This window comes from Spermophilus citellus (assembly GCF_964194105.1).
Source record: "Spermophilus citellus genome assembly, chromosome: 2".
NCBI lineage: Eukaryota > Metazoa > Chordata > Mammalia > Rodentia > Sciuridae > Spermophilus > Spermophilus citellus.
Genome location: NC_138183.1, coordinates 64,366,866 through 64,392,048, shown reverse-complemented (window position 1 = coordinate 64,392,048; position 25,183 = coordinate 64,366,866). Strand labels below are relative to the sequence as shown.

At 39.3% G+C, this 25,183-nt stretch overlaps 1 protein-coding gene across 1 annotated transcript in view; it reads right to left on the bottom strand.

The window, feature by feature from the left end:
• Window positions 1-7,668: 7,668 nt before the first annotated feature.
• GLDC (glycine decarboxylase) overlaps window positions 7,669-25,183 on the bottom strand; it is a 90,763-nt gene continuing 73,248 nt past the window's right edge. Inside the window, exons 19-25 of the mRNA XM_081280203.1 lie at window positions 24,724-24,836; window positions 23,615-23,756; window positions 20,905-21,016; window positions 13,307-13,402; window positions 10,043-10,215; window positions 8,777-8,857; window positions 7,669-7,878 (exon numbers count right to left, since the gene is read on the bottom strand). Coding sequence (XP_081136329.1) covers window positions 7,735-7,878; window positions 8,777-8,857; window positions 10,043-10,215; window positions 13,307-13,402; window positions 20,905-21,016; window positions 23,615-23,756; window positions 24,724-24,836 — 861 coding nt within the window. The 3' untranslated portion in view covers window positions 7,669-7,734. The remainder of the gene's footprint in view (window positions 7,879-8,776; window positions 8,858-10,042; window positions 10,216-13,306; window positions 13,403-20,904; window positions 21,017-23,614; window positions 23,757-24,723; window positions 24,837-25,183) is intronic.

Below are 25,183 nucleotides of genomic sequence, written 5' to 3'. Positions count from 1 at the left end.
TGTCATGCTTCCCATTCCCTTCTAGAAATTATCATAACTATTTTTTGTTTTAGATATACATGACAGTAGGGTGTATTTTGACATATACACACATGGGCTACAAACCATTATGATATTGTTCCTGTTATCGTGGTTGAACATGATGTTGAGTTGCACTGGTCATGTATTCATATATCATGACCTTATTGATGCCTTTTCAGCTTATTGTTTGCATGTACACATAGATAAGGATGTGTGCAGGTAGCTATAAACAATTTAACTATTACGATGAAAATTTATACCAATGACATTATATGTATTCTGAACTGGCTCATTCAGCTTTACCCTTTAGTCTTCTAACAGGTATATTTAATCTCTTTACACTTAAAACATTATTTCCCATATTTAGTATTTTGAATGTTTTTTAAAACCCAGTATTTTTAAATTATGAACTTAATTTACATAAGTTTTAATCTCAGTGATTTATTCATCTGTGAATACTTTTTATTTTACTTTTTATTGGTTCTTTTTAATTATATATATAACATTAAGGTTCATTTTGACAAAATTATAAAAATCCAGAATATAATTTGTTCTAATTCAGTCTCAGTACTTCCCCTTTCTTCTTCCTTCCCTCTACTGATCTGCTATTTATGGCTTATTTTTTAATATAGTGTCTTGTGGGGCCTGGGGATGTGGCTCAAGCGGTAGCGCGCTCGCCTGGCATGCGTGAGGCCCGGGTTCGATTCTCAGCACCACATACAAACAAAGATGTTGTGTCCGCCAATAACTAAAAAATAAATATCAAAAAAATATATATATAGTGTCTTGTGGATATACATGAGATTCACTGTAATATATTCATTTATGTTCATAGGAAAATTAGGTCAGATTAATTCCACTTTTCCTTATTGTATCATCTTCCCACTCCTTCAATCCCCTTATTTCCTCCACTGATCTTCTATTTTTTAAATGCCCCTCTCCCCTAGACACATCTTATTATGAATTAGATTCCACATATCAGAGAAAATATTAAACTGACTTTTGACTTCAAGAGACTGGTTTCTTTCACTTAGAATGATAGTCCCCAGTTCCATCCATTTACCAGCAAATGCTATCATGTCATTATTCTTTATGGCTGAGTAATACTCCATTATATATATATATATATACAGCACATTTTCTTTATAAATTCATCTGAAGGGCACCTAGGTTGGCTCAATAGTTTGAGCCATATGGTGGTTCCATTTCTTGTTTTTAGAGGAAACTTCATACTGCTTCCCAGAATGGTTGCACTAATTTGCAGTCCCATCAGTATATAAGTGTACTTTTTCCCCCTATATGCTTACCAACATTTGTTACTGATATTCTTGATAACTGCCATTCTAACTAGAGATGAAATATCAATGTAGTTTTAATTTGCATCTCCCTAATTGCTAGAGATGTTGAACATTTTTTCATATATTTGTTGATCATTTGTATTTCCTTTGAGAAGTGTCTCTTTAGTTTTTTTTTTTTTGCCAATTTATTGATTGGGTTATTTGGGTTTTTTTAGTGCTGAGTTTTCTGAGTTCTTAATTAATGCCTTGAGGAACAGGTGGCAAAGATTTTCTCCCATTCTGTAGGCTCTTTCTTCATGTTTTTCAATTGTTTCCTTTGCTGTGCAGTAAAATTATACTCCAGAGCTATAGTAACAAAAACAGCATGGCACTGGCATGAAAACCAATGGAATAGAAGATAGAGACAAACCCACATGTATACAGTTATCTGATACTAGGCAAAGGTGCCAAAAACATTTACTGGAGAAAAGATAGTCTTTTTTAAAAATGGTGCTGGCAATACAGAAATCCATATATACAAGAATGAAATTTAACCCCTAACTCTCACCCTATGTAAAGGTCAACTCAAGAGGCTGGGGTTATGGCCCAGTGGTAGCGCACTTGTGTGGCATGTGTGAGGCACTGGGTTAAATCCTCAGCACCACATAAAAATGTTTTGTCTATTTCTTCATTTATTGTTTCATATTGAGCACTTTAAGATGTTTTGTACCTTGATACCTTTTGGTGACATTCTATGAACAGGAAATTTTCTTTGTAGGTTTGAAAATGCCTTTAGATTTTACATTGGTTTTTAATAATTGGTTGGGTTTACAATTCGTATTGCTAGCGTCTTGTATTCTGGCAGGTATTGTTGAAAAAAATGGTTGTCAATTTGTCATTTCTTTGAAGAATGTGTTTTCTAATAGCTTCTGGGTTTCACTGAAATGAAAGTGTTTAATATTGTGTTCCATTTAGAACTCATCATTTTTTTAAATTGAAACTATACATCTTCAGTCCTGGAAATTTTTTTTTAAATATTGCTTCTCTCAGTTTCTTTCCAGAACTGCTAGAAATTTTTTCAGTCTTTCCTCCATAACATCTATTACATGTCACACCTCATTATTCCCCCTATGCTGTGTTCTAGCCGATTCCTTCAAGTCATTCTTTGATTAAATTTTCTCATTTGAGAAAATTGTTCTCCAGTTTTTCTGTTCTTGTTTCATACTCTTATCTCTTTTGTGAATGTTAGTCTTTCCATTATCTCTGAGCACTTAAACATACTTATTTCAAAGTCCTAATATTTCTCATTTCCAACTTCTTAAGAGTTCTGCCAGGGGCTGGGGATGTGGCTCAAGCGTGGCTCAAGCGGTAGCGCGCTCGCCTGGCATGCGTGCAGCCCAGGTTCAATCCTCAGCACCACATACAAACAAAGATGTTGTGTCCGCTGAAAACTAAAAAATAAATATTAAAAAAATTCTCACTCTCTCTCTTTAAAAAAAAAAAAGAGTTCTGCCATTCATTGGTGCTTAACATTGAATTTAAAATTTCTTTATCTGTGAACTAATGTATTGTATCTGTGAGTTTATTTTCTTCAGATAGGGTTTTGTTTATTGCATGGTTATGGACACAAATGCTTCCCTTGGAGAATTTGCTTCTTTTAGGGCCTTGCATAGTTTCCTGAAACTAAACCAGATGTTATGTTTTTGTTGAATATAACTCTTTCATTATGCAGATGGTATGAATTGACTTCTTCAGTCACATGCAGTCAAGTTTCTTGCCGTGTGACTTTGTTTAAACCCATGGCCTGAGATGGGAAATTTGTTTTCTGCTATTAACCTGGTTAGTGCATATGGATATTTTGGTCCCTTTATTGGAACAGGGCTTTCCCAATTCTAAATGTGCCCATTTCTCCTCCTTCATATTCACTATGACTACAGTCTCAGTCCCTAACATTCAATCATTGAACCTCCTGATTACTAAGGTAATATTTAGTCCTGGTACCTCCGCAGGCCACATTTAAAGTTATGTGGGTTCTCTCTCCAATTCTGCCACCTCAAAATTTCCTTTTCTTCCTTTAGAACCTGTGTTTTTAAATAAGAATATTTTGTCAGTATGTTTATGTCTTAGGAGCAAAGATGAATATTCCCCACATCCATTCAGTCTGTCTCTAAAAAAGAAAAGTTAATTGATATTTTTAATTTACCATTCATACTCTCCTACGAGGTAAATGGCATTATCTCCATTCTACAGGCAAGGAAGAGGTTATGCCCTAAGTCAAAGCAATCCAATTTGGGTCTAGAATTTAAACTCAGGGATATTACTCTCCACTAAAGTATTTGACAAACAAGTTGGATACTCTTCCAAAGAAAAATAATGTGCAATCTGACTAAACTGCATATAAAAATACCTGAGAATCATTATTGTAATTTCTTTTAGACACTTCTCATTTTCAAACCATAATCCCTAAGTGCAATTAACTTCTGGGAAATAATGAAACCGTTTAGGGACCTTTGTTCAATTTTTTGGCAATTCCCATAACTGCCTCATGCTCAGAAGCATTAAACTTCAGATTGACAGTACTTCTTTGGCTGATGCCATCACAGGCTAAAGCCTATCTTGATAAAATAGAGAAATAGCATTGCCAGCTAGCCTTCCACTTATACCTTCCAAAATGGTTGGTACCACATTCTGTACTCACTGATGTGTTATTGGTAGATCTGTTTACCAACTGTCTCCTTCCATGGAAATATTTTTCTCATTGTCTTTTGAAATGTATCTGAAGCAGCTTCTTTTGACCACTAAAAACTTTTTTTTTTTTTTAATTTGGGGGATCTTTAATATTGTGGGTGGTTCATATTGGACAAAACATCTTGAACACAAGTCAACTTTTTTCTGTTCCTTCCTTATGACTTTAAGAAAGAATGCTTGCATCTAGTTCTTTGGCTGCTTGGTCTACTGTAGTGAGTAGCAGTTTTGGATCAAGCTCTCAATGGTAACAGCATTGGGGGAAAGTCTGCATTTTTTTTTTTTTTAAGATGGACTGACCTCATCCCAGTGCCTTTGGATTCCATCCTGTTTTCTGGAAGTTTATGACTTTGGCTGTTATTTAAAGCACTTAAGACTTTCTGAGTCTACCAAGTTTTTTGCTTTGTTTTTTCAAATGATCTTCAATAACACTTTCATTTAAAAAAATTTAAAATGCCGTATCCAAGTATACACATATTTTTCAATGTAGCAAACAGATCAAAACCACAGTAAAGTTACTATTGCATCAGTTTTTTGAAAGCCCTAGATCTCTTAGAGCACCTAGGAAGTTGTTTCCCTTCATGCATTTCTGTTAAAAAAAAATGTAATTTTTTGTTTCAAACCCATAGATCCTATTGAATGCAAAAGAAACTATACACAACCTCCAACTCACATTTTTAAAAAAATATTTTTAGTTGTAGATGAACACAAAACCTTTATTTGATTGTTTAGTTTTTTTTTTTTTTTTTTTTTTTAATGTAGTGCTGGGGATTGAACCCAGTGCCACATGTGTGCTAGGCAAGTGCTCTACCACTGAGCCACAATCCCAGCCCTCCAACTTGCATTTTAGAAGTTAGTTTGTAAGAGAAAGGAAAGTATGTCTTGGTCTTTGACTTGATGCAGGTGGAAAATGAAATGATCTTGTTTGTATGAATTTGTATAAATATTCCCCATCGGAACAATGATATAGAGAAAAGGGATTGGTTACCTGGTTAGCCTATCAAAAGTCTATTAAACCATAATTGAATAGCACTGTTTTTTTGTAAAAAACCTTTGTCAATTCTAGGTACCAGAGACTACCCATCCCAAACTGACTGCATTTTTTAAAACAAATGTTGGTATGGGTGACCTGACAGAATTAGAACTTCTAAAAATTAGGAAATTAGGGGGCTTGGGGTCAGGCTCAGTGGTAGAGTGCTCGCCTAGCACATGCGAGGCCCTGGGTTCGATCCTTAGCACCACATACAAATAAATAAAATAAAGGTTTAAAAAAAAAGAAAGAAGAAATATATCTAAAAAAAAATTAGGAAATTATCCCTATCCCCAGGAGATTATATGTTTGAGAGGTAAGGAGTGCAAGTGGAGAAAAGCTTCAGGTGAAAGGTACAACATGTCTGAAGGTTGAGAAACTCGTTTGGCAAACTATGATAATGGCCGGGAAATTTAGAACCAGAAGTACTAAAGGAGTAAGAGAGAGGAAGATGATGTACTCAGTGCCCCAACAGATGGGAATTACACATTATGAACAGAAGAAAAGGGTTGGGATTGTGGCTCAGTGGCAGAGTGCTTGCATCGCACATGTGAAGCTCTGGGTTCAATTCTCAGTGCTGCATATTTAAAAAAAAGTCTGAAGAGAAAGAAAGGGAAAAAAGATGCCACAGTAAGAAAATCAATCATTGACACCCACAAATATGCTCAACATTAATCATACCTCCTACATTTACAGTAATGAACAAACAGATCCTCCATGCTGAAACATGCAAAGTGAACAGGAATCATGCAAAAGTGGCTGAGGAGAGTGCTCCAAGTAGAAGATGTCATATGAGCCAGGACCCAGAGGTGGGAAAGAGTGGCACAACCATTAAGTAAATATGTGAGTGATTTAATAATGAAGGACATATGGTTCACTTTGACACTCTTAACTACCAGCATTTGCCTCTGATACATTCTAGAGGCATGACCAGTTGGATGGCCAGTTGTGGAAACAACTTTGACCCTCAACTACAAATACTTTGACAAAATAGAAAAGAACCACTCTTTGCTTCAATTATTCATTTTCATTTACTGGTACTTCCTGAGAAGGGGCTGCTACATGCCCTGATGGCTAACCTGTATTGAGAAAACAGTTTCCAGCTCAGGAAGGGCAAAGGTTCCAAGTTTGCAGTCACCATAACAGTGTCATATCCTGTTTGGGCTGACAAGCGCTAGAGCTGGTCAGCCTAGGCCACACCAGCTTATGTCCAAGAACATCTCTCCATACCTCCCTTAGGTAAAAGTGGAAAAGTTTTCAAATGAGATATTTCAAACACTTCACCTAGAATTATAACTAAGATGTAATTAAATATTAATTACCATATAAAAAAGAAACCATGGAACCTACTGTTTCTTGACTACTTTGTTAGGCTAACATTGTTTTACAAACTTTTTAAGTGTGGCCTACTTGGAGAGAATTCAATAGGGCACTCAGACCTTTTGTCCAGATCATTAGTGATACTGAGTAATTGTTGGAGTAACCAGAGGAGGAACCAAGAAATCAGTGTTAGAGCAAGTACTTGATAATTATCAAGAGCATCTCAAATATTTGCTTTTGGGGGGAGAAAGTCATGGCAGGCATGCTAGTTGCCTACCCAAAACCTATTCCCCTTTCCTTTCACAAACTGCTGATTTTGTCTGTGGTAGTAGGGTGCCCAGGTAAAAGACCTCCCCTTACTCCCTTGTAGTTAGGAGTGGTGATCTGAAACAATGCTGGCCGGTTAAAAGTAAGGAGTTCCTAGATGGAACTTCTTGAAAAGCACTTCAAAAGAGACAAAACTTCGATAGAATGTGCCTTTTGCTCTTTCCCCTCATTCCTATCTTAAAGGGCTATGTGATACCTGGATGTGCAGGCAGAACAGCAAGACTGACAGAGCATCAGCCCTTGGCTGGTTAGCTCTGGACTTAAAAATTTAAATTGAAATTCTGTACTTGAGTTTTAGTTACATGCATCCCAACACAATTCTAAAGGGCCAAAGTAACCTTCAATGGTGATCAGGACAAGCAAGGTTTCTTCAGCCAAAGGCAAAACAGATAATATAACTATCTATGGCTGTTGGGTTGAGTACTCTTGTTACACTTCAGTTCCCCCTGAATCTGCAGTGTGATGGGGTAAAATTATAAAATGGAGGGCATTCTTCAAATTGAATTGTTTATTAGAATACTAATAAATGCAGATAAAAAAAAACCCACACAGAAAATGAACACACTTAAATGCTATTACAGATTAGGCAAATTAGTCAGGAAAAAAGTTCTTCAGTGGATATAAAATGTAAACATTTGCCCTGGGATTTCCCACAGATGGCATAGTCCATGAGGACTTATTTGGAACAAAAATGTGACTATTGAATTTCCAGTAAAGCCTCTAACTTCTGCAAATTTGCCACATTGAAAAAGTTCCTAGCACACTCAAATTTTTCTATGCAAAAAAAATAAATGGCTTCCAATCAACTGGATACAGAATATTGAAGCAAAAAAACCAGACTTCCAACAGTCAGCTGCCACTCACTATGCTAACTGTATTTACATTAACCTTGAGAGAGATTACAAAAATATAAAGTACATAAAACCCTTACTTGAGCCTGGGTGGGAGATGAAATATTTATTGCTTATCAAATGCTCCAGGGAGAGACATCAACTTGGTAGCAGGGAGAGAATATTAAGAAGAAGCTCTCTTCTGTTCAGAAAATGGGGACTCATAAACTTCCATGGGTGGGCAGGTACAGACCAGATGCTGATCTCCATATATGTCATCAATCCGGGCAATGGTTGGCCAGAATTTGTTCTCTGGTTTCACAAAGGGCTGGAAAGGACAAAAGATGAAAATACTAGAGGATATTGTGAGCATATGTTCTTGGGGAAAAGGAAGGTGCAAAGATATTCCCACAGCCCAAAATACCATTAGCCCAACAAGTACTAAAAGCTATTCTGTCAAAAACAACAACAACAACAAACATCCAGTGCAGTGGTGCACACCTATAATCCCAGGAACTCAGGAGGCTAAGGCAGGAGGATCACAAGTTCAAGGTCAGCCTCAACAACTTAGCAAGGCCCTATGCAACTTAGGGAGGCCCCACCTCAAAATACAACATAAAAAGGGCTGGTATGTTGCTCTCTAGGTTCAATCCCCAGTACCCCTCCAAAAACTTCAACTTTTGCCTTAGTAGTGGTATATCCTGTAATCCCACAACTTGAGGCTGAGGCAAGAGATTAGCAAGCCAGCCTCAGAACATAGCAAAAACCTGTCTGGGACTGGGGCTGTAGCTCAGTGGTAGGATGCCCCTTGGATTCAATCCCCGGTAATGCATTAAAAAAAAAAAAATTCCAACATTTGAGCCTTGTCTCTATGTCACTCCCAAAAGACTACAGAGTACCTTCTTCATAAAATCTGTAAGAAGACAGAATGCACTTGGGTCCACTTTTTGTTGAATGGCAGTAGAAAACAAGAGATCCCCTAATATTCAGCTTTCTTCCTGTACCTCTGTTACTGTGGGTTCCAAACCTGTGGTGAATGTCCTGCTTCTGACCTCAGGCACTGAAAGCCAGGGCCTTTGCCCTGTGTTCATCACGACCCACCTATCACAAGGTGTGCCATATAGGGTTTCTCTAATGAGGCTGTAGGAAAGGGATCCTTCAGGAGATGTGGCTTAGGAAAGTAAACACCAACGCAATTGCCACATTCAGCTTCACGGAGAACTTACAAGTGGGAATGCTGCCACCTCTCTGGAATATGGACGATCCCAGTGGGAGGATGTGACACAGGTCAAGGAGTGTGGAGACATCTGAGAGAGACAAGGATGACAGTCAGCAGTGCACTGCCTTCTGCTCTACGCCACAGTCATCGAGCTTCTGCTGGAAGCCCAGAGAGAGAAGTTGTCTTTCAATTTGGGGGATAGGAAATTTTTTGATGAGATATTTCAATTATTAGAAGGGTAGGTAATAATAAGCATATCTCCCACCCAGCAAGGTGACATGAACTTTTTTCATACTTGCTTCACCTTTTAAACTAAGACATTACATAGTTAAAGCTGTAACTCCCCTCTGCAACTCATTGCTTGCTCTCCTCGTCAGTGATAATCACTGTCCTGAATGTAGTGCTTATCAGTCTCATGTTTTTAACATGGACTACACATTAATAAACAGCATATAGCACAATTTGGCTCATTTTTAAACTTATCAATCTTTGAGAACCATTCTCTGTTTCTGTAACTCAGTATCATGTTCTTTGAGATATCTATTGCCATTTTTAAAAATAGCCTAAATCCTGGAAAAATCAATATCTGGGGAGAAAAAAGAAATGACAGTAAAAATATATTCCTCACATTTAGCAAGGGCCTGCCTTCTCTTAGGCAGTGGCCCCTACATGCCAACTTGCCTTAGTTCCTTGTTTTCCACCTTAGAGCCACGGAGACACAACCATAGCCTTCATGGTATGTTCCATTCATGGTTCTCCAGCCCAATGTCTGGACCTAACCAAAACTTAAGACCCTAACCAGATATAAAATTAACATGCTATAGAAGAGGTAGGGTAATGCCTAACAAACTTTTCTCCAGTATGGCTCATATACACTGTAAAACATCCAGGGCAGATCAAATGTTCTCAGAGGCCACTGTTCCAATACAAGAATTTGTGTTTATACAGTTAGAATTTATGCACTTACTTCTGATTTATGCCATCATCTCACTACAATGCATGAGAGACTTAGAAGGATAAGAATGCTTCAAGTCCTTCAGTATCCACTGCCTCCTTTGGCAATCAGTTGGGTACATGTAGGTATGTAGCTCCCACCCCAACATTATATCCGAGGAATCAGTTTGCTCAAGAAATGGAGTACACCTTCTCAGAAGAATTATCTTATTCTAGGCAAGACTAACTTCAGATGAGAGTTCAGTAGTTGCCAGCAGACTGTCCAGACACCATTTCCTACTCTATGGGACATCTGAATAAAGTATCAGCGCTAACGCACCTTTAATGGATTGACCCTAGGGTCGATGCGGCCCTCTTCAATGTCAGCAATTTCCTGCCGAATGTTGATCATGGCATCACAGAATCTGTCCAGCTCTGCCTTGTCTTCTGACTCAGTGGGCTCAACCATGAGGGTTCCTGCCACAGGCCAGGACATGGTGGGGGCATGAAATCCTGAAAAGGGAGATAGAAGAACTTGCCTCACTTACTTTGGCCTCCCCTTATAATTTACCCAAAGGAAATCATCAAATAAATGTGTGCATACATACATGCATCTATACATGTATACACATACATACTTCACATATACATGGGTACACACACACAAATATACATGGAAATTCATCTTAGCACAGTTATTCAAAGAAAAACTTAGGATATAAGCTAATTTCCAGCAATAGGAATTGGCTAAATAAATTTTACAGGACACCCATACAATAACTGTAAAGCATTCAAAAATATATAAATTCATATTTGTTAAATTGGGTAAAACTTCAAAATTAGGTGTGGAAAAAAGAAGTTACTTATTACCCCACTTTGGTAAAATGACAACAAAAAAGACAAATACTAATGTTAACAGAGGTTATCACCAGGTTTCATTTTGTGTTTTAGGCTCTTTGAGACTGTGGATATAGCTCTGTAGTAGAGCATGTGCTGAGCATTCACAAGGCCATGGATTATCCCCAGCATGCACATACACACGTGCATATCCCCCTCCCCCCCCCAAAAAAAAAACACCTTTCTGCAATGATCATACCTTACTTACAATTAAGAGAAATAAAAATATAGCCTATACAAATTTAAGTTACATATTGTCCCCATTTTTATAAGTGAGGAAACTGAGACTTGGTCCGTACAGGGAAAGCATGAATGCAGCATGAGGTGTTTCTGTTTCCAAAAGGTTTTTATACATAAGATGAATCAATAAGAAATATTAACAAAAGATTTCCTGAACAAAAGCAAACATTTTTGCATTTTTCTGTGGAAAAAAATAATAAAAAATTTTGAGGGTGGTGCTGGGGAATGGAACCCAGGGCCATGTGCATGCTACCTGTGCACCCCTCCACTGAGCTACATTCTCAGCCCCTCTGTGAGACTTTTAAAAGACAAAGAGTAACTCCAAGGCTGATTAACACCTGTCAACTAATCTTGCCCCAGAGTTCAGTGGATCCCCAATTCTGGCATTCGTTAATGATGTGGAGTGTTATAGTAATGTCTGCATACCTTAAAGATTTATGTCCCCAACATTTTATTATAAAAATTTTCAAACATACAGATAATTTGAAAGCACTGTAGGTGAGTACCCAAATACCTATCACCTAGATTCTCTAATGTTTGCTTTATCACATTCATCCAGCTTATTTTTAATGCATTGCAATCATCAGTATACTTAGCTCTCTAATATTTCAATATGCATATCATTAACTAGAATTCAATATTTAGTCACATTTGAGAAAATCTTCAATAAAATGCACAATCTTAACTGTACCTTTAATGAGTTTTAACAAATGCATACACTTGTGTCACCCAGCTAGTAAAGGACTATTTATTTTTTAATAATAATCTGATTCATTGAAGTCTACCCTCAATTTACTGTGTGAGCAAATTCAGTCCAACATTTTTAGTGGTCTCCATATCTGGAACGGTCAGAGATGTTTTCGGAGGATATTTCTGGATCTAGACCTTGGTTCAGGAAGTCCAGGGTAGGAGCTGAATCTTAAATTCTGAAAATGAGTCTGATAATTAGTTTGGCCTAAGACAGTATAGCCCAAACTTGTCTGAAAAGAGACAGTGGGCACTTGTAAAATATATAGATTAAATCCAGATTCAGTGTTTATGGCTAAGATCATAACCTGTGTTATTATTTTCATTTTCCAACTCAATTTTTTTTTTTTTTTTTTTTTTTTTGGTGGGAAAGGGCAATACCAAGGATTGAACTCAGCGGCACTTGACCACTGAGCCACATCCCCAGCCCTATTTTGTATTTTATTTAGAGACAGGGTCTCACTGAGTTGCTTAACACCTCACTTTGCTAAGGCTGGCTTCATACTCTTGATCCTCCTGCCTCAGCCTCCTGGCCACTGCACCTAGCTCCAACTCTTTTTTTTTTTCCCCCAACTCTCATTTATTAACACATGTGCTGAGTGCTGAGGAACCTGAGCTTTGGACAAGTATGGAAATTCTATCAAACATCAAAATAGTATCCAAGTTGGGAGAGAAAATATGACTTGGACACAGTGAGTTGTGACATCAGTTGCTACCTCTCTCTTAGACTTTTCTCTGTTGATGTGGTGTAATTAGGTGTGGGATGTAAACAATGCATGCAAGAATTGAAAATCTTCATCTCAACTGGCTATTACTCAATCCCTGGCTAGGTGAGTGAATCAGAGGAACAGAGTTCTACTATCAGGTAATGGGAGATACAGTTGCTAATTTTATTGATAACAGCTTTCTTTGGTTTTTCCATTTATTATCAGTGTAATTCTACATAATATTATTCGAGAGGAGTTAATCATACATGCAGGACTCCTATTATCATGTAATAGCAAAACTACTAAAATTTTCACATTCCTTCTTAAAACAAGACATTAAAATTCAGACAGCTCTCCACATCCCTCCAAAGGCAAAGTTCTCCCCACCTTAGCCTTTCTGTGGGTTGAAGGATCCTTGATATTATTCATAGTGTCACTAAGAAAATGTAATTATAATGAGGATGTGGTGAATAAGGGATCCATGCTTCTCAAAATACTTTGGAGAAAGCTGAGTTTTTGTGAAAAGCATATCACCTATTTCTTCATTTCCAGAAGCAGCTGCAACGGCTATGCCTTGGCCACAGTGGTTGTGTAACTCCAGAACTATGTGTCTCTTAACACTTCTACAGGTCACCTGCTCTGCTCCCTTCCCTGTTCCACCAGCTTACCTTTTCATGGACCCCGTATTTAATAGGAATGGGAGAGAAGTAGGAATTTATGAGAAACAATAATCCTTTTCTTTGGGATTTGAAAATCTAACTATCATGACTCCCTTTCTTGGCTCTGATGCATCCAAGAGGCATGTTTTAATGTCTTTCAAAGGGCAGGAGTGTAGGAATAGAAGAAAATTTTTTCATTATTAAAGGTTGCCAATAACCCTAAACTCCCCATTTATCCCATGAATAAGGATACTGTGGTGCCTGAACATTCCATTTGTGCTTTGAGGAACTGGTCTATAGCCAGAAGGGACATCTGCATGAATGTCAGAAGCTACTTAGCCTAAGTCCACTTACCATAATCTTGAAGCCTCTTGGCCACATCCACAGCATCAATATTTGCTGACTTTTTGAAGGGTCTTGTGTCCAAAATAAACTCATGAGCCACAAAACCTGTTCAGGGGAAAAAAAAAATTGTTTCACTTCAAGATTAGCATTGGCTTGTTTTGCCCAAACAAATAATTTAGCTCTTTCTGCATATTAATGAGGACCAAGAAGCTATGAGCACTTGGTAAGTTTATAGCTGGCAATGAAGAATTCATTGACTTTAATTACATGTGTGTCTGATTTTATTTTACTACCCACCCATGAGCCTGATCACAGCTGATGGGAAGTGGGAGGCATTACTGGAACATTCAGCAGGAGGTATAAGGAGATGAGATTATTTCTACTCTGAGGACCTAAAATCTACTTGCAATAGTTAAGTATAACATTGTAGTCCTGATCCTTTTAAACAAAATATTTCTAGAGCCAAAGATCCACACAGACTTTTTTTTAGCAACTTTACCCTCAACATGGACTAACAGTTTCTTCTGGATGTGTGTAAATATATATTAAATATATGTCCATAGGACACATACAGGATTTTATATAATTCTTCAAAAGAGCTTTGGTGTTAGCATGCAGACTGAGAATTAGAGATAGGTCCTATCAAACAGTACACTGAAGTGGCAAGGAAGCAGTGAGGTATAGTCCGCATGGGGCAGTTCACTTTGTTCTAATTTGAACACAGATGAGCTTCTGACCACCCCTCCATTGTCAATAAAAAAAAATAAAAAAAAAAAAAAAAAACTGAGTCTACGGCGCCAGGCCAGTGGTACATGCCTATAATCCCAGCAGCTGAGTCTGAGGCAAGAGGATCACAAGTTCAAAACCAGCTTCAGCAAAAACTAGGGGCTAAGCAACTCAGTGAAATCCTGTCTCTAAATAAAATACAAAATAGGGCTGGGGATCTGGCTCAATGGTTGAATTCCCCTGAGTTCAATACCCAGTACCAAAAAAAAAAAAAATGAGTTAATACTTGAAAACAGAAATTTCTGGGGGCTTCCCAAATTCTACAGTCCACCAACTGATGAGTTCTCTTAAGAGAATTTCTAATCTCTAATATTATGACACAATAATGTATCCAACTTGCTTTCCTGACTCTCAGGAAATAAAGAAATAGTGAGTCCACTTATGAGCAGAACAGACAAAACTTCCCAAGCCTGTCAAGAATAGCTCCAGTCACTAACAACCCCTGCAGATGGTCTGTGAACTGCTCTGAAGAAACACGAAAGAATTGGTTTTGTTTGGGTGGGGAAAGTATGAGAACCCAAGACACTGAATACACTAAAACTGTTTGTTTTTAAAATACACTTTCTAACAACAGTGAATTGGTCAAGAATGTGATTCAAAAACAGAAAGTTCTATTCATGAGTAGGTAAACTTGAGGGGAGGAGGGGTACCAAAAAGCAATAGCCAGGAGAATGCTCAAGGAGAACACCATGAGAATACTTAAGAGCTTATCAACTATTAATTTCAGTGCCCTGCTATACTATCCTACCTTTGGAGTCGAGTGTCAGCCTTTGCCCTTTCTTTGAACCTCTGGCGCCACTAGGTCATTAAATTATGGCAATGACAGAAAAAAGAAGGCTAATGGAAGCTCACTACTGTGAAGGACATGCAGACAGCAGGAAGGCAGTGATGCACATCAGGGGAGAGGAGAGTCTTCCAAGCAAGGGTTCTGTAAAAGCTGAAAGCCCAACCTAGCAATGGCTAATACCAAGACTTCATCTGCTGAGGGCCCACAACAGCCAAGTGGTTTGGGAAGAGCTCCATTTTTAAAATGAGGTTCAGATGTTATTGTCTAAATCCGTATTCTATTACATTCAAATGGAAACTTGTGGAACATCAGCATGTCTATCTTTACTTGAGCCCCGAAAAGGATGAAATTTAAACTTGGCAGCCATCAGAGACCAGATACCAAGATATTTGCAACTTTTAGGAGAAAGATAAACTTCCTATGGCATTTTGTTGAGTCAGGACAATCTGAAGTAGAAGCTGTATAAAATGATTAGTGCAAGTTTTCATTTTCACCAAGTAGCTATTTTTAGCTATGCCTAATTAACTATAGCCTAAGACAAAGGAAAATGAAAGAGATAAGAAAAGTGGATGATGGAAAAACAAAAGAAAAGTGACTTAGTTCTGTTGGTACCACCTCCCCTCCTGCCGATTATCTTGGGAGGCTGAAAACAAAGGAATATACTGTGGGGAAAATAGGGCTTCCATAAAGCCTTTCTTTCTTTCTCTTTTTTTTTTTTTATATTTATGTTTTAGTTGTAGTTGGACACAATGCCTTTATTTAATTTATTTATTTTTATGTGGTGCTGAGGATTGAACCCAGGGCCTCACACATGCTAGGCGAGCGACCACTCTACCGCTGAGCCAAAACCTCAGCCCCCAAGAGCCTGTCTTAAGGGCAGCAACTGAACTTTGCTTATCCCATGACCTCAGATAAACTGCCTAGGAGTCAATCATGGTGACACACATTTGTAATCTTAGGGTCTTAGGAAGCTCAGGCAAGAGAATCACAAGTTTGAGGCCAATATCAGCAACTCAGCAAGGCCTGAGCAGTTTAGACCATCTTGAAATTTTAAAAATGGGGGGGGGGGCGCCCTTTGGGCATGTAGCTCAGTTGTAAAGCACCCCAGGGTTCAATTCCCAGTAACCCCCTTCCCTAAAATAAGAGGTCACCTAGGAATATTGGAGCTGATTAGGCAATTATTTCATAAAGCTTGGGTGGGCAATCAAAGCTCCTTCAAGCTTTTCAGTGGTAATTCAGGAATCATCATGAATAGAATCTAAATTTGGCTATTTCCCTGAAAATGCAATCAGGTACACTAGACCCCTGGTCTCAGCAAGGTCACTTTGGACTGGGGATATAAGGGCCTAGGCCCTAAGGCCCCAGCCGATTTACAAAGCAGAGGCCACCTGGACAGGAATTTGCAAGTAGAGTTAGGTTTGTCAAGGGTAAAAAGCAGATAGGCATATAAGAAACTGAAATAATAAATCACTGGTATACTAATAAAGTTATCTCCTGCTGATGGGAACTCCATTCAGTTCACACAGGGAGCTGAGGACTTCCCATAAGATCAAAAACCTGCAAAGTTTCTAAAATGCTTCCTTTAAAAATGTATCATCTTCCCTGAGGTGATTCCTTTCTTTTCTCACCCTAGCAGAATACATACTACTGCTCCTCCAGCCCCACCCCGACCCATGCTTGCCTGTTACTTCCTTGTTTCAAAAAATCACAAGCAGTTTAGCTGGTATTCAAATCTCGCAAAGAAATGGCTCGTATAAAGGCAAGCCTGGAGTTGATTAAAACGATTGCCTCATAGTCAGACACAATTCCAAAGTCTTCGGTTGAGCTGGTAAACATGATTAAGACGAATGGCAGGCGTCTAATACTGCCATTAGACATTTTAGAATACAACATGTTTATTGGGAACGTTCCTATTTGGCGCCCAGAGGATGGACAGTGGTGATTGTTTTTAGGACCTAAAATACTAAGCCTCAAACTGTGTATTAAATGTGTTTACCAGACCAAATATGAGACAATCTTTGGTTTCACGAACACTGGGATTGGATAATAAAGTCTGTACCAATCTATTTCTGCTTGGAATGAGAAATATTATTTGTTATTTAATTCTGGAGTAAAATGTCAAAACAAATGGAAATTTCATCTATCCTTTTATACCACAAATCCCCCAGGACAGTGAGTGAGTTGGTGAGGGTGGTGAAGGGGTGTGGTCAGTCCCTATGGTAAAGCTGTCATTTAAATGCTAAGCACATGGTTGTAATGGTCCCTCTCCGCCAGGTGCCAACCACCCCACACAGTTTAAATCTCATTCATTCTTTTTTGTTTTTAATTTTGATTTGTTATATGTGACAACAGAATGCATTACAATTCATATTACACATATAGAGCACAATTTTTCCTATCTCTGGTTGCATACAAAGTAGAGTCATGTCTTCTTACATGTACTTAGGGTAATGTTGACCATCGCATTTCACCATCTTTCCTACCCCTATGCCCCCCTCCCTTCCCCTCCATCCTCTCCCATCCCTCCCCTTTTCCCCTTTGCCCTATCTAGAGTTCATTTAATCCTCCCACCCACCCCACAGCATATTATGGATCAGCATCCTTAAATCAGAGAAATCATTCGGCATTTGGTTTTTTGGGATTGGCTAATATCACTTAGCATTATATTCTCTAGCTTCATCATTTACCTGCAAATGCCATATTTTGTTCTCTTTTTTTGCTGAGTAATATTCCATTGTGTATATATGCGACATTTTCTTTATCCATTAATCTACTGAAGGGCATCTAGGTTGGTTCCACAGTTTAGCTATTGTGAATTGTGCTGCTATAAACATTGATGTGGCTGGGTCCCTGTAGTATGCTGTTTGTTTGTTTTTTTTTAATATTTATTTCATTGTAGATGAACACACAGTATCTTAATTTATTTTTATGTGGTGCTGGGGAATGAACCCAGTGCCTCACACATGCAAGGCAAGCACTTTACCACTGAGCTACAGCCTCAGCTTCTGTAGCATGCCGTTTTTAAGCCCTTTGGGTATAAGCCAAGGAGTGGGTTAGCTGGGTCAAATGGTGGTTCCATTCCCAGTTTTCCAAGGATTTTCCATATAGCTTCCATATTGGCTGTACCAATTTGCAGTCCCATAAGCAATGTATGAGTGTTCCTTTTTTTCCACATCCTCGACAACACTTATTGTTGTTTGTATTGTTAATAGCTGCCATTATGACTGGAGTGAGATGAAATCTTAGTTTTGATTTGCATTTCTCTAATTGCTACAGATGTTGAACATTTTTTCATATATTTGTTGATTGATTGTATATCATCTTCTGAGAAGTGTCTGTTCATTGGCCCATTTATTGACTGGGTTATTTGGTTTTTTTGGTGTTAAGATTTTTTAGTTCTTCATAAATCCTAGAGATTAGTGCACTATCTGATGTGCATGTGGAAAAAATTCTATAGTCCTCCACTCCACCAGCAGAGCTATCAAAGGGACTCAAATAATGGTACATCATACAATCAAATTAACATTTTCAACAATCAGTATTTCATGCCATGGAAAATGCTTGTAAGAGAAAACTTTTAAAAATAGTATAAAAACTGAATTTTTTAATTGAATCAACATAGCCAATGTCAAAGAATATTTAATGCCATGGGAAAATGCTCTTGATATAAGATGAAGTTTAAAAATAGGATTAAAAACTGTGTTTTAAACACAACCAGGACTGGGGCTGGGGCTCAGTAATAGCACACTTGCCTGGCAAGTGTGAGGCACTAGGTTTAATTCTCAGCACCACATATAAATAAATAATAAAGATCTATCAACAACTTAAAAATACTTTAAATACATAATAAAAAAATAAATGACCAATTGTGTAAAATAAAGATAAAGGAAAATAGAAAAATATTAATAACTTGCTATGCCTGACTGACAGAGGCATGGACCATTTAATTTTCTTTCATGCTTTATTTTCCAAAATGTCCATGTTGAACAATACACATTATTTATATAATCAGACAGAATATTTATGCTAATCCTTAAAGCTCAACAAGCAAGATACATATCACACAGGAGCTACATTTCAGTTAATTAGTAGCTCTAGCAGCTTCTTTAGCACCTACCTCAGAAGCATCTTCTCATGTAGTTGAGAAACTTATTGCCTACCACTTTTTTTTTCCCCTCCTGGGGCCAGGGAGAGGGGGGCATTCCTAACCAGAGCTTCTATATATATTTAGTTTTTTCCTATTTTCAAACTCCCAAACCACCCCTTTGGATACATATTTATAAGGTGAGACCTGCCTTTAAATTAAAGATCACAGGTGCAGATGTACACTCTGCCTGGCTGGAGAAATCAAGAGCCCAGGAGGGGGCTGGTTGCTATTGCCCAGATCTGGCCTGCTGGTGCCTAGCTTCTCTCTGCTGGTCTCTGTGTCTGCTCAGCTCTCATTCCAGGGCCACAGCCAGGGTTCCAAAGGTCCACTTGGTTCTTCGTTTCAGCCTTTCCCACTCAAGGTGACTCTATTCTCCCATTTATTATTCTATTGTAGTTTCACTCTCCCTTCATAGACTTTCCCCTGGCAGCTTAAAATCATATTGCTTTCTGTTTAAAAATAATACATGACTATATAAGTTTTATGTTGAAACACCCCAATCCCCTTTCACTACCAAACTTCTAAAGCACGAAAGCGTCTCCCTTCTCCTTCCCAATCCCACGTCAACAGTCCATTTCCATTTCCATCTGGTATGTGCCTCACCATTTGCCCAAACTACTTTCACAGGTTACCAAAGTCTTCCTAATTATTGAAGTAAACGGATCTTTTAAAAACTCATAAAATCAGATTTGTCGCTTATACCTCAATAAAGCTGTAGAAAAATATGAATTCACGAAATAAAATCAGCTCCTCGCTCTCTATAGTCTCCTTTTCCTTGTCACGCAACGTCACACACATTTATCTATTGACTGCATGTGACAGGCCGGGTATGGGTGCTGGAGAAATGAAGCAGACAGACTGCACCCTGTTGGAGATGTTTTGCTGTCATTTCTTCATACTCCATCCTCTCCAAGACTCTGCTCTTTGACTCTATGGTCATGGCCAATGTCTAAATGTCTACCTGGCTCTTGGTTCCATCACCTCCCATCACTTCTAGGGTGACTTTGTTCCCCCACTTACCTAGACCTTTTGTTGTAAGCCTATAAGGTTTACCTAATATTTCTCTTCATACTCAACTAATCAGTAAATACAGCCAACCAATTCTACTTCTAAAGAGCAGCTTTCTTCCTTGCCACAGTCTTAATGATCTATGGTAATAATCTCCTAATGAATCCTGTAGCACTCCCCCTTCCCCCCACCAAGACTCCACCCACCCAGGCAACTCTTGCTTCTCTGGCTTGCTCCTGTAACTGTTTACTGGGGATCTTACCTGCTACTTTTCCTTCCAGATTCATTTCAACAAGCTCCTTCCAGAAGGGTCTCTCTACTATTCCACCCTGCCTTACCCAATCTGAGCGGCTCCACTTTTTGGAAGCAGACATATAGCATTTTGTGATAACCAGCTCATAGTATTATGTATACGCATCTCTCAGTGGTGTGTGTTCCTTGTTGAAATGGGCTGTGTAGACTAAGTACCTTGGATAGCCTTCTTACAGTGATACTATTAACTAAACCAAAGTTATTTTCAAGAACTCTATACTTGCTGGGCACAGTGGTGCATGCCTGTAATCCCAGTGGCTCAGGAGGCTGAGACTGGAGGATCATGAGTTCAAAGCCAGCCTCAGCAACGTAGAGAGGCTCTAAGCAACTCAGGGAGACCCTGTCTCTAAATAAAATATAAAAAGGGGAGTAGGGTAGGGGTGTGGCTCAGTGGTTAAGAACCCCTGGATTCATCCCCAAAACCAAACAAACAAAAAAATAAACAAAACACCCAACTCTTTACTTTTCTCTAGTATATGAAATAGAAATCTCCCGCTCACATCACAAGTCAACTTAGTTAGGCCAAAGAAAAAACCAAGGTGATGACAGTCTAAAGTTGATACTTACCTCTTGCACCCCTAAAAAGGACTCTATAGTGTTTTTCTAATCGCTTCGCCATGTAGTTGGCATTTAATATAGCAATTTCTGTGGCCTGTTTAAGGCCTTTGCCTCCCATCATCTGCAACAAAAAGAAAAAAAAGCCATCAATCATTGAACAGGTGAACCCAATGGTCAAGATACTAATCAGACAGCCCCAGATAAACCTCACCCCAAAAAGATGTCAGCCTACCATAACTCTCTGGATTAAAGATGAATGGAAAATCCTAAGAAAGATATCTGTCTTTTCAGAGCCTGAAATAATTTTTTAATCACTACCTTTACTTCCCCAACCCTCCAACGCCATGCTGGGGATTGAACTCAGGGGCACTTTATTACTGAGCTATATTGCCAGTCCTTTTAATTCGTATTTTGAGACACGGTCTTGCTAAATTGCTATAGGTCTTACCAAGTTGCTAAGGCTGGCCTTGAACTTGCAATTCTCCTGCTTCAGCCTCCTGAGTCACTGAGATTATAGACATATGACATTGTACCCAGCTACATTTTTTATTATAGTAATACAGTCTACAACAGAGCAAAGTTCATGCTGACTACTACGTTATTGAAAGAGAAAAAAACAACTGTTCTTAGATACAGGTATTTTGGGGTAGTTTTTTTGTTTGTTTACTGTGAATTTAAGATATTTCAATAATTGCTAGGAATCCCATGAGATCTTGGTCAAAATCTTCATGGAATCAATTTTGTACAGTCTGTTTTCCTATTGTCTACAGAGAAGCCCATTGATTTTTAACAAGTACCAGGTTCAATCTTACTCTATTCTGAGGGTTATTAAGTCCCTGTGATCATAGGAGGAAATGCCATCACTAGCAAAGAGCTTAAAATCAAGACTCTCAATTTTCACCATCTCCTTTCTTCCACAAGAATCTCCTCTACTATGGAGCCTCAATATATATTATATATGTAACTAATATAAAGTAAACGAGAAATCACCAAAGAAAGCAAGAGTGGTACCAAACTCCAAAGTAAGGAGAGGACACATGTCCCCAGGCATGTGTCCTGAGTAAAGAATGCCTAGAGTAAAAGTTAGAATTTGACTGAAAACTTAAAAATGGGCAGAATTTGGAGAGGCAAAGAGAAAGGGGGAGGCACCCCAAGTGAGAAAAAAAGACAAAAACCAAGTGTGGAAGGCAGCACATGCTTGTCATCTGGGAGTCGCTGTAGGACAAGGTGGATTGTGACTACACCTTCTAAGCCTCAAAGCTTCCCTAGGAAGAGTGTGGCCTTGGTTCAGCCAGCCTCTGCCTTTGCACATGCATCTCAAAGTCACCAAGCATCTTTCTAAAAATGCTGACAGTTCCAGATCAAGCCCACATATTCTGAATTTTGTTCTCCCTGGGATGGGGCCAAGGCATATGGCATATGCTAGTGAGAACCAGCAGTAAAGACAGTAGGAAGCAAGAGAGGCTTATGGGCCTTCAGTCTAGCGGTCCTGTGGGACTGTCCAAGAAGGATCACAGCAGGGAGAGAAGAGGCTCCTGCTAGAGTACAGGAGATAAATAACAACAGCCTGAAATAAGAGAAAGCCCCAGGTCAGAGGACTAGCTTAAACACCACTTTATTTATTTAGTGTTTAAACTGAGACTTTGTCTGGTGTTCCAGGCATAAGGCCAAACCACCCTCAGGACATTTATTTTCTGTATGTGGGAAATCATCTATGTCCCTACAAAAAACCCAGATTTAAAGAATCCAGGAATCAAAGGGAAATGGGAACTTGATTCAGTTTGCAAAAAAACAGACCTTTATTCCGACTGTTTTTGTTACAACTCTTTGCAAAACAACTTGAGTATCATTTTTAAAAGCACATTCTAGTCTCTTGATTCTTCAGAATTGTTCTAGCTTCCAAGAAACTTTTCATTAAGAATCATAAATGCCACACTGTTCACGAATAACAGCCACCCCACAGAGTCATCCCCCGTGATCTGCTTAGCTGAGTTTGGGGTATTGTTCCACCAGTAGCCACCCTTCCTTTAATGAGGGCCACTGCTTTGAGGAATCTGCTCTAATTAGCAGCTTACACAACATTCCTATCCACAGGCTTGACAGTCAGGAGGTGGGCAGGCCATTTTGAACACAAGCTGTATAAAATAAACTCTGGCCCCAGTATTTTTTTGGAGAAAGACAAAGGAAGGAAGCCTGGTCTCTGACAAAGTCTAATTACCCCTAAAAACGCAGCTCCACAAGTCCTAAAGGGCAGAGAGCTTTTGGAAACCATTACGTAGGCAAATCTCCACTACTTTTCAAGTTATCCTCCAGGTCACCAAAAAATATAAAGTAAAGTGAGATTTGCCCCTAAAATTTATCCCAGGATCTCAACAAAGTGTAATAATTAGTATGTGCACTTGCAAGAGGCTGTCTAAATCTTACAGCAAACCAAATGATGCGGTCAGAACATCCACATGACTCATGGAACTTAACTGTGTCTGGAAAAATATATCTGGTTCGTCACTTTCTCTGATGTTAAACCCACTATGAGAACCCAAAGGAAATAGCATAATGAGGAAGAGATGAATTTTAGCAGATCTCTTCAAGGAGGTTTCTCCCACCTAGGCATCAACAGTGTCACTGAACCACATCTCGCCTCATGAATTTCTTCATTTTTAACCCAAGAAGGAAGTGTGCAGTCTCCAGCTCTCCACCCACACATATCCTCAAGTCTCACCTTAATATAAGCCCAGGAAATGGGCAAGATGGAACTGGAGCCCCAAGGGGCTGCACTGACGGTCCCCACAGGCCAGGTGTCCTCATTCGGCTTCACTGCAATGATGGGATGATTGGGCAGAAAGGGGACAAGATGCTTCTTCCTGTATTTTTTGTAAGTAGACATTCAGAAGATGTTAAAAGATCCAGTTGAACTAAACAGGCAAGTATTGGGCCCTTTCAAGAAGCCTTATTCTTAGTGGAGGATCTTAACTATGGAAGAGACCTGATATCTGCCAAGAGGCTGACAGCAAGGCAGGAAGGAACCAGGAAGAGTTCCTTCTTTCCTCCTCTACCAGCCATTGAGAGTCCCAGAAGCTGACCCAGTGGTGGAGGATTCAGCAGGAGTAGCATGCAGAGCCATGGGATCAAGGTGTGGGGTAGCATGCAGAGCCAAGGTGTGAAACATCCCAGTTCTGGCCCCACCACACACACACACACACACACACACACACACACACACAAACATATGCATCTATGGGGCATAGAAGAGTGTTAAGGAGGAGATGCCCCAGGACCTGTACCTTGGAAGCCAGTTACATAACCACCACCCCCGACACACACTTACGGAGCTGAGGCACTGGGGATCATCTGCTTACTATAATAACACTAATCAAAGAGAAAAGCAAGAGAGCCAAGATCCCATTAATCCTGAAAACTGGCCCCTCTGGCCCTCATTTTTGGAATATGGAAGAAGATCCAGAAGTGGCTACTGTCACCACAGTATGATGAGGATTCTGTCTGTCTGTCTTATTGTGACTTCATCCAATTGTTTCCAGCACTTCCAGGTGCCAACACTTAGTTCTAACCCCTAATATTCCAGTGAAGTTTCCCATCCCTTCCTCTGCTAATAAACCTACTGTCTATGCACAATTGAGAGCTCAGCTAGGGCCAAACATTGTGGGTATGAAAATCTAATTACACTCTTCTTTGGAAATACCCCAAAAGCACTCTTTTCACTGGTCCTCGCCCAGCCCCCACATACTAAGGCACTTGAAGACCTCGATAGGAAAACAGTTTGGGGCCATTCTGTCTCTAGGGCCAACCTGAAACCAGTGGCCCAGAACTCACACTCCAATGGGCCCCATGCCAGGGCCACCTCCTCCATGGGGAATACAGAAGGTCTTGTGAAGATTTAGGTGTGAGACATCAGACCCAAAGTCTCCAGGACGACAGATTCCCACCTACCACAAAGAGAAAGAGCCAGAAGTAAGTATCAAGAGCTTGGCAGGGCCCTCTGCAGCAAAGGCCATGACTTTTTTTTTTTTTTTAAAGAGAGAGCGATAGAGGGAGAGAGAGAGAGAGAGAATTTTTTTTTAATATTTATTTTTTAGTTATCGGCGGACACAACATGGTTGTTTGTATGTGGTGCTGAGGATCGAACCCGGGCCGCACGCATGCCAGGCGAGCGCGCTACCGCTTGAGCCACATCCCCAGCCCAGGCCATGACTTTTTGGTGCTGCCTCTCCCACTGAAAGGCAGGCAGAGCAAGCCACATCCATGGTGTTCACAGAAATGTCCTTCATGCTGG